Source organism: Falco punctatus (assembly GCF_963210335.1).
Source record: "Falco punctatus genome assembly, chromosome: 11".
NCBI lineage: Eukaryota > Metazoa > Chordata > Aves > Falconiformes > Falconidae > Falco > Falco punctatus.
Window position 1 is genome coordinate 7,110,587 of NC_137591.1, and position 14,821 is coordinate 7,125,407.

The window sequence follows — 14,821 nt, forward strand, 5'->3', positions numbered from 1 at the left end:
CTGTGTTGCAATCCCAGCAGCTCTTGAATACCTTTGGCTGCTTGGCTGACAAAGGCCCCATTCCCTTTTGCTATCACCCACTTCGTGGCTGGCAGAGTCCCAGTTGCAAATGGCACATGAGGAACTGCATCAGTTTCATCTCACATTCACCACATCACTGTTTTACTGATTTCTATGCTCAATCTCTGCAATCTTTCAGAGTTCTGATAAACCTTAGTCTTCAGAATTTATGCAACAGGTCCCAATGCATTGACGACACAGCTCCAGGTGCTAAAACTGGCATTTGCTACAATAAATAATGTCAAAAGTTCTAGCTAGTAGAACAAAGACAAAGAAAAACCTTCTGTTGAGGTTAATTTTCCACAGTAAGAGGAAGTTTGGAAAGAGAGAACCCAAAAAGATAAAGTTCAGTTTTTAAGGCAAAAGAACACAGGTTCACATAGCAAAACAAAAGCACATTATTGGACAGACTTTACATATGGGACAGCCAATGCTGCAGAATGCTTTCAGTAGTATTCAACCTTTCTAAGAAATAATAAGCTATTGATAAGGGACTACCAATACTGTATAATTTTGATACAGCAATAAAATAACTTTGTGGTTATTAATAGATAGCTTTATTACAATACAGTCTTCTCCAGTCAATTTAACAACATGGTGATTACAGGTTACTTGAAAGCCTCCCACTTTATTTTTAGTTTCTCAAAAAGCTGTTACAGTGGAAAGACTTCAAGCAGTTGAGGCACAATCAGTTCTGGTATCAATTCAAGTTTAAAGAGAAAAATGTGACAAGTTAGTAAGCAAGCTTACTGCAAGAGTGCAAATGTAACCACTCTTTCCTATTTAAAATTATTGCTTTTTTTTTTTTTAATCAAACAGTTTAAGAGTGGTATCACAGTACTGTAGTCTGTCTGAACAGTCACAGGTATTTCTGAGTTCATAAATTCGGTAACAACGCTTTTTATGTTATAATAACGTGTTTTAAGAACACATGGATCTGTTACTTAATTTCAACATTGTGAATATACTTCCTGGAATATGCATTCAAGGTCTGTACTTGATTTCTTTAAAATAGGTACAGACTTCATAGTGAATCTAACAGTATTCAAGTTCAATCAAGATAAACGAAGCCAATTAAGCTGGGCAGTCTTGGCCACATTGAACACCAATTAGTATGCCAGTTAGACAGAGTCTGCATTTTATATTGCAGCTGTAAAGTGTTCCAGCATTTTTACTTCTAACTACCAATTTTCTTGCCCTTTAAAACATTAAAGATATCTTCTAGTGATTTGTGTATACACTGAAGGAATTCTTTACCATTCCTAGTTGGGTAAGAGGAAACATTACAACCTATCCAATCATCATGTACCTGATATCCTAGTCCAAAGCCATCAGGGACCACTGGGCCAAACCCCCCTAATTGCACAGCTGGGCTAATCAATGTGCTTGTGGAAATGATGTTGTGATTAAGCCGAGCATAGGCTTGGTCTTGATAGAAATCAGGCAGTGCAATACCTTTGGATAAGGCTAAATAGCGTAAACCAAAGAGATGTCGGTCAAATCCCTGACCTGTCAAAATAAAATAACAAGTATTAGAGAGAGGACTAATTTTTGTGCGAAAAAATCCTCACTTATTTTGACATCACATTGTTTTTCAGTCACAAAAGGGGAGGTCTGTAGTAAGCTGGGATTTATTTTCATATTAGCAATAACTGATGTACAGAACCCAGACATTCTGTACATCCAGTGCATGCATCCTAGGAATGAGGGCCTTGATGGTTTACTGCTAGCCTCAACCAGGAATCATGATAGTAAACAAAAGTGCAATGTTAACAGACAATTTAATAATACATTTCACTTTTCATTAACTATTTATCTGAACCTATCCAAGTTGTTCAAAACAGAGAAAGGCTTTCCTAAAATTTATGAATCTAGATGAGGATCTTGCATCAACAAAAGGAGGCATATTTTAGACTCTACAGGGTAATGTTCAACTTACAAATGTCAATTTTACTGATCAAGTTATGCTTTGGGGAAGGACAATTCAAAAGAAAGCATTTAGAAAAATACCAGGAGTGGCACAGTCAAAGAATCAGTTTGATTTGGAAGTTGTTAAAGCCTTTGCAGGGATAAGACAGTAACTCCTCAGACATAGAGCCAAAGTTCTCAGTTGTCCTGGGAAGTACAACATGCACTAAGTATTTATCAAATTTTCAAATTGCCCAGCTGTTATAAGGACAAAACCTAAAGTATAAAAAATTCTCAACACACAAACAGTGAAAAAGGAAGCACAGAGACATTCTCCTCCATCAAGAAACAAGTCTTGCAGAATGCATTTTAAACTGCAGCCTTCTGCTACTGTTTTTTGTCAAGTTTACATTAACATTTAGTCCTCCATCAAAATGAAACTATTTAGTTGTGAAGTAAATGCTTACAGCAACTTTATCAGGCATTTCAGTGCAAATGCAAGAGTGTTTGTCATGTTCCTACTTACCCATAGCAGCTTCTTTTGTCAAACGGCCATGGTATTTTGAGCACTCCACTACCAACTTCTGAAGCTCCTCTGTTCTATGTTTGGATGGTTCCCTGACAAAAGCTTCTGAACATTTCTTTGTATGGATAGACGCAGGACGTATAGTTTCTGTACGACCATGTCTGAAAGCTGCAGTACTACAAGACTCATAGGTAGCAACAGTCTGATTGTATTGTCGAAGGAAAGCCATCTGGAAGGCAAGCTGAGCTACAGCATCTGGGCTTACCTTCTTCTGCTTTAGAAGGTCCTTGCCCCCTTCATGGAACTGAATCAGATTAAGAGACAGTGCTTCTACAGTGGCATCAAATTTCTGTTTGGCTTTGGTAATTCCTGCTTTTACGGCATCATTCAGCTTAAAGTCAAGTTTCTGCACTGCTGTAGAAGAGTCTACTGAAGCAGGCTGTGACTGGGGGCTGATGGCTGGTGCCTTGGTGCTATCTTTAAAAACCTCATTCTGGAACCTGAGCACAGCCACACCATCTCCCCAGGAATGTTCAAAATTAACTCCTGCAGTGCCATCCTTAGTTATGATGAGATTAAAGGATTTGTCATACCAGCGGTTAGCAGCATCTCCATGCAACATCGTGTGGGACAAGTGCACAAAGTCTTTAATGGGAAAATCATCTAAACTTAAACAAAACACAGCAGAGTCTACTTTTTGAAGAGCTTCTTCATTGCCATTATCCATTAGATGCTTTCTCAGCAATGCCCATGTATCTCGGTTTTCACTGGAGAGGTAGCCAAGAGGGAAGGCCGGGGCTGGACTGCTGTCACTAAGGATGAATTTCAAGTGAGCTTGTATTTCTGAAGGTTTCAGCATATTTCCATCTCTATCAATAACATCAAATACATAAAAATTCCCATTTCTCAGTACTAGTAAATGTTTTGCCTTTTCATCTGTGTAAAGCTCATCTCTGTTGAGCTTAGGCAACCGTGTAGAATTGAAAAGCCTGAAGTACTGAGACATATCTAGAGGGTATGCATTGACCATGTAGGCACCAAACCAAGAAAGTGAAGAAGGCACAAATCGGATAATTTGTTTAAATATCTGAGTGTCACTTTTTTCTGGATTGAGGTGAAAAACCTCTGGTTCAAGATAACCAGCCCTGAAGGTCTTCATAAAACGTAGAGCAGAAACAGTCATGTTCGTAGCTCGTATGAGCTGATCGTTATATTCAGATTTTGGATCAGGATTAAAAGACATAAACGCATTAAAATTAAAAACAACAGGCTCACGTGCTTTTAGGTACATGTCAAACCAGGGACCTGAAAATGGAGAGTTGAGAAATAAGTCAGAACATAAAAGCAGTTTACTGAGTCAGACCAGAGGTTCATAAATAAACACCTATCAAACTGCATACAAACAAGACAAACATATGCAGTAATTCCCCCAAGGATTCTCCCAACCTCCAATTATGAAGAAAGGTACCACTGGCTAATTGTAAAAATACAGTATTTGGAGTAATCCATATCAAGAGTGTCAATGTCATTAGCAATGAGGGCCCATTTCCATGTCTTCTATATGGCTCAGTGATAAATCGTAACTGCTGTGACATACAATGCGGCTCCCCAGCATGGTACTTGGGTGCACACCTCACGTTTGGAGTCGAACACACCTTTATTGACTCTTAAGCTATTAAATTCTGCAACTCTCTGTCACTGATGGCATGCTTCTCTTTAGAACGACCTTTAATCCTGGTCCAGTGTTTCCCTCATTCCTGGCAGCAAATGTCCACCTGCATTTGCCATCTTGCATTTCCACCTCCTTCCTCCTTCCATCCACTAAAATTAGCAGCACAGGGCAAAACTCTTCACAGCAATGCATTACCGTCAGTCTCTCAAGCTGGCAAAAATACGAGGTTAGAGGGGACCTCACGGTTACTCTTCCAGGCCCAGAACACACTTTGGAAAACAGAATTACATTTGATACCCACAGGTCTTTTAGACATGTCTGTCAGCATACCACGGAGCACAAATGTGACCCAAAGGTTCCATGCTTGCCAAAACCAAGGGAATCAATCATAGCTCTAGAAAGCAGTCAAAACTTTACGCCTGCCTATGAGTAAATAAAAATCCAGGAGGCATAAGCAAAGAAGGAATTTTCAAGCAAGGTCTATTTCATCATCATTAACAACTTCAAACTCGGCAAGCTCTAGTGTTACACACTGACTGGTTGTAGACAAAGGACACAAGTGCACACCAACCTCACCTCAAGGTAGCTATATATTAAAAATTATTATTCCAAGTCTGGATCAGTCCCAGGTAGAACTTTCTAGCTGGGCTGTAAAAAAGGCAATGGGTAACGCAAGGACCTAAGTTACAATTTTAATACCAGGTCCTCACAGGTGAGTAACTAGCATTCATCTACAGTTTTAAAACCACATCTGTCATCATCACACAGCCTTTTAACTTTGGACTTGAAAGTCCAGGGTGGAGGCAACTATATGTACTTTCAAAAACCAATTTCAAGTGGAACAGGTCTTTGATGAGGCCTAAAAAAGAATAGTAACTAAACAAAAAGGAAGACAAACACCTCACAGTTCACAGACAAAAAAGCAGCATGGTAGTTAGTGTTGACAAGCACCATAAAGTCACCAGTTAAAACCCCTGGCATTTGTTCAGAGTGAACATAAAGTAAGATAACAAACCCAACAGCAGTTTTTGTGAAATAATCTGGTATTCTACAGAGAATTTGTGGTAACTAACACACTTATAGGTAGTCTCAACAGACTGCAAGGATAAAAGTGCATTTGCTGGGCAACACGCAAACTTCTACTTCAATAGGTATTTGAGTATTTCCACCTCTATTGCTATCCATCCAATACTTTCATAAACAGACACTTGTATTTGGAAGTCAGTGGAAGCAATAATATGGAAGGATAAAAATAAATAATGTATATGCATGCTCTCCCTCTCTTACTTTCTTTTTCTTTATCATCATCTTCCTCTTTCTGTTGCTCCTTTTCTTTTGCTCTTTAAAATAATAGGGTTTTGTAGTTCTGGGGGGTTTCAAGTCTAGAGCACTGACCACTTCTGCCTCCCAAAGCTTAGTCATATTCTCTGACACCCCCCACAGAGTTCAGTTTTCTTGATAAGTAACTTGGAATTATTTGAAAATGATTGCTTTAGTTTCCTTAAGGGAGTTACCAGTTAAGCTCCTCTATTAACCTAAATAGCCAGCAGTGAAAAAGAAAAAAGGTAAACCCTATAAACTCATATTTAAATACAGTAACTCCTGAAAAAATACCGTTTTCCAATATCCATCTATCCAGAATTCTGGTATATACAAGTTAAGATGATGGGCATTCTTTCCATCAGAGACTCAGAATTTGCTCAAATAGTCACAGACAGTATTCACAACATGTTATTCCAAGTTTATGGAGTAGAGAACTTAAGCTTCAGCCTACTGTATTTATGGCATTGTGAGCAGTCTGTTATCAAGCATGATGATCTACAGTTTCCTTCTATATCCAGTAGGCCAACATACCTGTGATGTAACTAGTATGTTTGTTCTGAGTGTCTTGGGCGACCAGTTTCTCATGCAGCTCTCTTCCAATTCCCTTTTCAAAGTTATGAGCAAGTTCTTCAGTTTTCCTACAGCAATCAATAAAAGCGTCAAAATGCTGTCCCAAGTCCTACTTTTCATATGCAACACTTGCCTTTGAAGCAGTACATGATACTGCAGCATACCCATCTTGTTTGTCCATACCTGAATTGGTCATCATTTAGAAGCGGTTTCTGGGCGTTCAGGTATCTCCTAATTGTATCTTCTAGTTTGGGAATGGGCAGTCTGAAGGAAGGGGACGAGAGAGACATGCATTTTAGGAGCAATGGTACTAATGAAGCCTGAGTTTCTTACACAGTAGTCTCTCCCTGCCTCCCCTCTTCCCTATCCTTCCTTACACGCTGTTATCCAAATGGCTCAGAAGTTTCTTGTGGAAGAAAAGTAAGGCAGTAAGATGGACATAGGTCGTCACAGCATTAAGGATCTTGGAAACAAGGCAGAAAACCGATATGACCATCTTGTTACCAACATTTTGCAGTGAACGGTCTTAATACCTTACAGGGAGTAAGTACAGTGCCGTGATCCACTGCAAGGAGCCGGCACAGAAGGCAGCCTGGCAGCCAGCTCTGTGCTGAGCATCTACTCTTTCCTGCAAAGTTTCTTTGTCATCCTCCTCTATGCCTAAACAGGAAAATGCTCTTACTGTAAAACAATCCTGCTATACTCGGGGAGGTTACTTATTTCGGTTGTTGCTTACAGTCACATTTATGCTTTAAAAAACGAAACCGCTCCTCTCCACCTGAGGAAGAGCACACACAGCAAGCGGCAAGGAGACACGCCGAGAGCCGCCACAGACATGGGGGTGGGGGCTCCTCCCTCCCTCGCCTCACAGCGGGCCCCCCCGGCCCGCCGGGACCACCAGCCGCCGCCGCCGCCCCGCGCCCCCCGGCGGCCCTCGGCGGCCGCCGCGGGGCTGACACCGGCTGCCCGGAGGCCGCTCAGCCCAGGCCCGGCCCCGGCCCCCGCCCGGCGGCGCCTCAGCAGGCCGCGGGCCGGGCGCTGCCGGAGGCCAAGGTCTGCGGCCGGCGCCCCGGGGAGCGGGGCTGCGGCCCGCCGTACCTGGGCAGGCTCTTCTGGTAGTGCATGGTGGGCACGATGCTGCGGTGCAGGTACTCGGCAGCGCCCGCGCTGCTGTAGCCCCGCCGCCAGCGCGCCGCCGCCCGCCGCAGCAGCAGCTGCCGCGCCGCCATGATGGCCGCGTCACAGCCGCGAGGCGCCGCCCGCCCGCTCCCCTCGCTGCCGTCCCGGGGCCGGCGGGGCAGCGGCGTACCGCAGCGCCCGGCCCCCTGCGGGGCGGTGGCGGCACCTGGGTCGCTCCCGGTGGAGGAGGCGGCGGGGGGCGGGCAGCCCCGCGGCCCGGGGCGGCTCCCCAGTCCTGCGCAGCCTGGGCGGGGTGCAGGGGGGCGGGCGCGGGGCCGGGGGTCGCAGCCCCACCACAGCAGCCGGCGGCGGGGCCGGCGGGGTTTCAGGAGGCGTTTTGGTGTCGGTTCCACTGGGAAGGCCGTTCCCATGCATGCTGCCCGGGCAGCGAAGTTACCTGGCTGTTAAAAAACGGCTGGAGTGGGACAGTTCAGCTTCAGTCCCGTCCCCTTTGCCATCCGCGTCAATAAAACCTCCTGTGAGCCTCTCCTTCTGACAGTGCTCTTGTGCAGCATATAGGCACCACGTATTTTTTCTCACACACACACCCCTTTTTTTTGCGAGTGTCCATACATCTACTGACCATACATCATTCAGATCCTGTCTCCCAAGAGAACGGTTTAATCTCTCAAGGACTTTTTGACTCCTACGTGAGCACATAACAACAAACACTTCATTACAATATAAAATAGAATACTGCAAAGACACAATTTTCTTGTACCGTATGGAATGTTCTCCATAAAACCACTGAATCATCTTAGAATAACCCAGAAACTACAGAAATGTGTTGGTAAGAAAGCGTGGCATGGTCAACAGTGAGGGTGCTGTATTTTTAGCACATACTAGCATAAAAATCAGCGTTGGGATTGAACGCGGACACAGCAAAGGAAAGGAAAGCAATCCCTGTGGCTTAGTCTGATAATCCTCTGAAAGTAAATTGGCCCTACTCTAATCAACATAGTGGTTGGAAGAAAAGTGAAATCATTTCCATTCCAAGATAATAAATGCCAAATGCCAGAAGGTGTCCTTGCATGATTCAGTATACAGCTGTTTTCTGTTTCATACATGTCTCTCATGCTACTCATTCAGCCTTTTTTCTCCATGAAAACAAAAAACAGAAGCCTGCTTTAATTAATGAAGTTCAGTTTCACCCAGCTTACCCTTTTGTGATAGTCCAGCTCAAAATGTCACCTGCTCTGCCCTTTAGAAAAACTGCGCTAACATTACTTTTCCCCATTTGAACGCATGACTTGCGCCATTCCCTTTCTAGGTTTGGATGTCCAGATCCTGAACTGGGGAGGCAGGGGAATGCACTCAAACACCGTCTTTCTCCCAGGAGTGTCACTTTGTTTTGAACCAGTCTTGTTTTAGAAATACTACTGCATTCTGTTCTAATTTTCCAGAGCCCCCTAATCTTCTTTCAAGTTCTTAATGATGTAGTTGATAATAGGATTGTTGGTATTAATTTGGAACAATAATGCCAGCTGCTTGCTTGGTGGCTATTGGCAGAGAGGTGACCTTGCAGGTCAGCTAAGCAGAACTGGAAGTGCTTTGATCTGATCTATACAGAGCTAGATCGGTCCACCCGCACAAGAGGAACGAGCGAATTCTCTCTCCATGGGATGCTGATTCTTCTCCAAAGAGCACGGAGGACAGCATGGCAGTGGCTTTGGATGCAATCCTCGCTCGGATCAAGGATGTTTGTAAAAGAAATGGTTTGCTCATTCTGTCGGTGTTGTCGGTCACTATCGGCTGTCTTCTCGGATTCTTCCTGAGGACAAGACGACTCTCTCAACAGGTGAGTGTGGCATGGCAGTGTATCACTGCAGAGAAAATACTGTACTTATGTAACAGAAGACATAGCAACTTGTGGAACTTCAGAATGGACTTTTGAAGATAAAAAGCATGTATATGTGTTTGGTAGATGTGTTTAATTTCATCTCTTTGTTTATCTACAAGGTTCTTTGGGTTTTTTCACACATTCTCAAACAATACATTTTCAAAGGCAGAGATGCCTAGTTACGTAGCATAAGCACATTATAATGTTGCAAGTACAGATAATAATAGTGGGTGTTTAAGCTAGATGAAATGTAGCATCTAATATTGACCTGTTAAAAACCAGTAGTGCAGTATATTCATTGGATTTTATTTTACTTTGGAGCATGTATATCTAAAGAAAACACCGGGAATATTTTTCATCATCAGATATACTGAGGTACAGATGTTTATATTACACCAGTGGTATTTTGTATTAGTAAATTTGAGATTTCCCACTACTAGCAGACCATGTTATTGAAGTCACTTAAGGATTTCTCCCCCAGCATACTTCAGCTAAGCTCTTTGCAGGTACTCACTTCGTAGTCAAAGTAAACAGGGCAACATACAATGCTGAATGTGTTGTTTGAGCACAAAATATAAATCACAATTGAAAAATATGGTACTTAGTAAATGTGACTAAACTAAAACAATTCTATGTTCTGCTAGTGCTGACTGCCATCTGAACATCTTTTGTGTGCAATCAGTAGCTTCATAAACATCTAGGAAAACACAAAAAATGCAGAATGAAGAAATTATTCAGGGCAACCTATTAACAGTAGTCCTGAGAGATGGCATATTTCATTTTTGTCTTCCTTTGTAAAGGAACGAACGATGTAGTGTGTTTGTTGGATCACAACACAATACGTAATCTAGTTAATTCTTAAATTATCTTTTAAAGCCTAATATCTTTGCCACTGCATATACCAAATTTTTTATTTACCAAATATGCAGATTTTACCAATGTTATCTGATCCACAGCAGGACTCATGACAACATATACAGTCCTTACCTCAAAACAATAAGCATCTCTCCATGTATTTCTAGGAAATTAGTTATTTCCAGTTTCCTGGTGAGTTACTGATGAGGATGCTGAAAATGTTGATTCTGCCACTGGTTGTCTCAAGGTAAGTGAGGACAATATTGTTCCAAAAACTTCTGAATTTTCCTAAATGAGACATGTCATCACTGCTATTTTAGTTTTAACTGAATTAATGTCAAAGTGCCAGAAGCATTACTGACTGCTGTACATTCATAATTATAGTGGGGCTATGAACATGTTTTTTAATTGATAGGATCATTTCCACAATACCTGATATAGGTATTATTTGCTTTAAATTTTTTTTTTCATTGCTGTTTTCTTTTTCACTTGTAATAGGAGGACTTTTTCCTTCAAGCTAACTAGAAGTTAATATATGGAATAAACAACCAACCTTATCAAAAAGCCTACCTTAAACCTAAACAATTGAAATAATACAGTATAAAAATAAGATGGAAAAGTACAGTTAATTTATAGTCTTCTGCAGTATTTTGAGAGATGTGCTGTAGTACAATGACTATTAAAAAAACCTGTGTCTCCAGTGAACTGATAGTATATGCCTGGCTTCAGCTGGAAGTGAAAGTGATTTCTTAGTACATTAAAGGCAGAACCTTTAATGGTGCCACTTTATTGATAGCAGATTTAATTATCTAGATCCTGGTATTGATGGATGGTGCATGGTAGCTGCCTTTGCAGTGGGTAGCCATAATTTATGATAGTTTTTTCTTTCCTCTGAGTTTGACTGTCTTCCAGCTGACTACAGTCACAAACAAGCACCAGTTGGATGGCCAAAAGCTCTATATGTGCCCAATGCTCAGAGAAGATAGAAGGAGAGATGGAGAGTAACAAAGCTAACTTTACCTTACCAGATCTGAGGAAAAAATTCTTGCAATATTTGGTGCCTTTCCTTGGAGCCTCAGCTTCTAGAACCTAATACATACACCAAAACCTCATCTTCCACTTTAAGGGGAAAAAAAAGTCTCTAGACTTCAAATCACTGTGAGTGTCTGAAAATTAACACAATGCAGCACTAATTTTATTTTTAATTCGGCTACCTTTACATCTACCTTCTCATGGTTTTTCACAGAATGAAGCTGAGTCATGGTGCTTTGTGCCTGAAACTGGGTGTATGACCATAGACTCATAGCTGGTTCTGTGCCATGCAGCTAGAGAACATCAAGACAAAACATGTAGAGGTCGTCTGAGAGGTGGAAGGAGAGTTTTCCAAAGAAAACAATCTCACATGAGAAAGTGATGTAGTAAGAAGGACAGAAAAGGGTTGGAGGAGAGTCACATGCCCTTCCCTAAAATGTATAGCTCTTTAGATCCTCTTGTCTTTTTTAGAGATGTCAGGAGGAGTAACAGCACAGTAGGGAAGACCTGCTGTGACATGGCCTGTGATAGCTCTAGGTGACCTACAGATGTGTTAGGAGTGAATCTGAGCTACACTGTTAGAATGTTAGAAATTATGGATTGCATACTCTGAGGAAGAAAGAGAAGAAACTTCACAGATCTTCAAAGGGATTAACTCTCAGTGGACAACAGTATGAGTCTGTCTTCCTGTATAACAAACCAACTATCACTTGCTATTGCATACTGAAATGTCAGATTCTTGCAAGCAAAAAATACTCCAGATGTAATCATATTATTGTACAGTCCTCTTTTTTCTTGTTGTTTTTTTTGTTTTGTTTTACAACAAGCACAGTATTTCCCACACATGTATTTCACAAGATGAGTAAACTGGTGCTCTGTATTTCTACCAATTTGCAGTATATTTCTTTGTGGATTTGGAACATTCTCAGCCTGTCCTGCAGCAGCAATGGCATTTGAATTATTTTTAAAATTACTGTATTATTGTTTACAAAAGACAGTGGTACAGCACCATGAAAAGAGCTCTAAATCTTACTTTCCTAATTGAAATTAATGCAAGTTTTTCCTTGAACTAACAAGTAAAAAATGACTTATAAAGAAAAGGAAAGGTGAGAAAGGAAGTTCAAAAGAAGCACTCAGTGCAAAATACCCTGTCTCCAAGTCCAGTTTTTATCTTGAAGGGCTGTAGCAGAAATAAAATGTGGCAAGTGTTTGGCTCAGAAGACTGATAATAGACTGGAAAATCTTACAGGTCCTAGCCTAAATCCAGCCTTAAACAGAAATGGCTAAAAAATTTTACTATCCCTCTTTTGACCTCCTATTTGGAGAGTTATAACAGGAATTTTGCAGATTGTATCCATTAAGAATGAGAAACTGATGATATAGCCAGGTATTTCTGAATGGTGTTTATTTTAAAAGTTCCTTGAAGGCAGAAGGAATCAGTCAAACAACAGGAGACTTTCTTCAATGTACAGTTCCTTGTTTTACCCAGCTTTGTCCCAGCACCTGGAATTGCTGTATCCCAGAGCTCTTGTATCTGTTTCTGAGGTCTCCTATCACCTATGATCTTACTTTTTGTTTTCCTAAAGATACAAAATTCTTGAAAAAGTAACCACAACCACTAGCCTGCCAGTTTGAGCCCTGCATGAGTGCATGAGCTTTTGTTTTTGATGTGGACCTTCATTAAGGATGGGGGTTTGTATTATTTCAGTTATCTGGTTACATAAACAAGCTTCATAGCATCATACAATGACTCTAAAATAAGTATTTATTGTCCCCGCCGTCTGCCTGAGGTTTATCCCTGCTTATACCTATTAGTATCCACTGTGTCTCATGTATAGAGTTTGCTTTTCTCTGTGATGAGAACAGGTAGCGCACATAGCAAAGGATGCCACTTCTATTAGCGACATAAAGAAAAAATTGTAACAAATAGTCTGACAGTTTGTGTCTGCCCTAGGAATACTCAGTAGTGGAGCATTACAAGATCAAATTTTGGACTCTGTAATTACCAGATGAACAGTGTTTATTATATGTAGAAATATAGGATACTATTTTTAAACCTGGGGATGGAAAGAGAGAGCAGGACCCAAAACCGAACTCACAGTTAACACGCTTAGGCTCTGCCTGAGCTCTTACTGCAGTTGGACAATGGGATGTCCTCAACAAGCCTGAAAGATCGAGTGCAGGAGATCTGAAGATCCCTGATTCTCTCTGGGACATAGGCCTTGATCCTCATTTGACAACTGCAATGCAAATAATACATTTTCTCCCTCACATGCAAAAGCTTTCAACACCTATCTCAGGTTTTCAAACAGGCAAGCACATACGTGGCGGTGACAGAGGTGGATCTCAGTGCGTCCGTCCCTGAGTCCTCTGATATGTTTAAAAAACACATGGGTCCAGGTCTTCAGACAGCTGCTGATGAGCTGGCCCAAGGTGCTCAAGTTTGTTAAACCATCTTTCCTTCCATGTGATGCATTTCCCGGCGCGGGTGAAGGCTCAGTCTGTGTTATACCCTGTAGCCAGGAGGTGGCTCTGTCTGGAAGACTAAGAAACCATGAGCCGTTGCGGGACCTCAGTCACTCCAGTGCTCCGGGAGGCTGTTGGTCCCAGGCCTTCTCTAATAGTGCTGCCTCCTCAGAAGATAATAAAATCTCTACTGTCTTTCACTATGGTTAATTATAAACTTACACACACACATATGTCTCCTTCACCTGCAGGGAGTGCTTTCAGGACAAGCTGATTGGCAGAGATACCTGTGCATCACTTTAGTTTCTCAAGTTCTGTTTACCCCAGAAAGGAAATTCAACTCTCCCTTTCTCTTCAAAAGGCAAAGGTGCCAGGGAGCCCGCAGGGGAGGGGGAGGAGAAGGAGGAGGAGGAGGAGGAGGAGGAGGAGGAGGAGGAGAAGAAGAAGAAAAAGAAGAAGAAGAAGGAGGTGGTCTGGCTCCCAGCATGCTGCAGAACTCTGGGCAGGCAACACCAGACCTCCTGCATCTTCACAGACTAATGGCCAAGTGTGTGTGCTGCACATCTGTAAGGCAGGTTGGAGAAGATGCAGGGCTTGCAGACCCTGGTTCTTTTTCAAGACAATACTAGAAGCGCACAGATTATTTCTTTCCTGTATTCAGCCATATAGTTTCACAGACCTCACAGGAACTTAATTCTGTCTTTGGGAGCCTTCCATCCCCTCTGTGTAATTTGAGAGAAAGGTTAAAATGTTGTTAGTAAGGGCTCTTTACACACAAAGTTTGACTGCATAAGCCTTGCTTCTTCAGAAAAGCAGGCTAAAGCCAGAGTTACGCAGGTTTACACCAGCTGAACCGGTTGAGTTCTCTTTGTCTTACACATCTACATATGTAATAGAAAATTACATCCTTTATTTCAACACCCTCCTTGTTTATATGATTAAGCTTCTATTTGGTAATAGATACAGGGCCTGGTTTTCCAAGACTATGATTAGCAATAAAGCAGTGAGACTGCTTGTGGGAAGGAATCGTCAGGGTAGAACTGCATTGTTCAGCTGTAACAGGCTTGTTACCCCAGTGAGTATTCCCTTTAGAAAGACAGTTTATTTTGTTTAAGCTTAGGATGAATATTACATTTTTTATTTATTTACCACTGATCATTTTCTAGATATTTAAGAAATAATGAGTTGCAGAGATTTGATCCTTTTCCATGTGTAGGCTGTGTTACAGAAAGATTGTTCTTTTTGTAGTCTAAGCTGAATAACTGATTTGACCTGTGTTTTTTAAAATTATACGACTTGTTCCTCTGAGTATGTTGTGCCTGGTACAAGCAAGCGTATGCTAGTAAAATTTTATATTATTTGAAGGCTCATTTTGGGGTAGTAAATATCT

The 14,821-nt window shown here is 41.6% G+C and overlaps 2 protein-coding genes across 5 annotated transcripts in view; one reads left to right on the forward strand and one right to left on the reverse strand.

The window, feature by feature from the left end:
* Positions 1 to 594: 594 nt before the first annotated feature.
* CPT2 (carnitine palmitoyltransferase 2) lies at positions 595 to 7,451 on the reverse strand. 2 transcript variants are annotated; one of them, XM_080406269.1, is made up of 5 exons: positions 7,158 to 7,451; positions 6,243 to 6,323; positions 6,021 to 6,127; positions 2,495 to 3,799; positions 595 to 1,569 (listed from the first exon to the last, which is right to left on the reverse strand). In XM_080406269.1, exons 1-5 carry the CDS (start codon positions 7,286 to 7,288, stop codon positions 1,238 to 1,240), a joined length of 1,956 nt encoding a protein of 651 aa, XP_080262395.1. In that variant the 5' UTR covers positions 7,289 to 7,451; the 3' UTR covers positions 595 to 1,237. The 2 variants fall into 2 exon arrangements, with proteins under 2 accessions (XP_080262395.1, XP_080262396.1); XM_080406270.1 differs by lacking the exons at positions 6,021 to 6,127; positions 6,243 to 6,323; positions 7,158 to 7,451 and adding an exon at positions 4,221 to 6,005.
* Positions 7,452 to 7,625: 174 nt separating this feature from the next.
* SLC1A7 (solute carrier family 1 member 7) overlaps positions 7,626 to 14,821 on the forward strand; it is a 65,685-nt gene continuing 58,489 nt past the window's right edge. For all 3 annotated transcript variants that reach the window (XM_080406286.1, XM_080406284.1, XM_080406285.1), the window contains exons 1-2: positions 7,626 to 9,036; positions 10,101 to 10,180. In XM_080406286.1, coding sequence (XP_080262412.1) covers positions 8,896 to 9,036; positions 10,101 to 10,180 — 221 coding nt within the window. In that variant the 5' untranslated portion in view covers positions 7,626 to 8,895. The remainder of the gene's footprint in view (positions 9,037 to 10,100; positions 10,181 to 14,821) is intronic.

Excerpts from the sequence above, each read along its gene's own strand:
- CPT2 (XM_080406269.1), bottom strand. The coding sequence starts at position 7,288 with ATGGCGGCGCGGCAGCTGCTGCTGCGGCGGGCGGCGGCGCGCTGGCGG. Across the intron at positions 6,128-6,242 it reads CTAAATGATGACCAATTCAG|GAAAACTGAAGAACTTGCTC; the intron begins GTATGGACAAAC and ends TGATTGCTGTAG. Across the intron at positions 3,800-6,020 it reads ACATACTAGTTACATCACAG|GTCCCTGGTTTGACATGTAC; the intron begins GTATGTTGGCCT and ends CTCCATTTTCAG.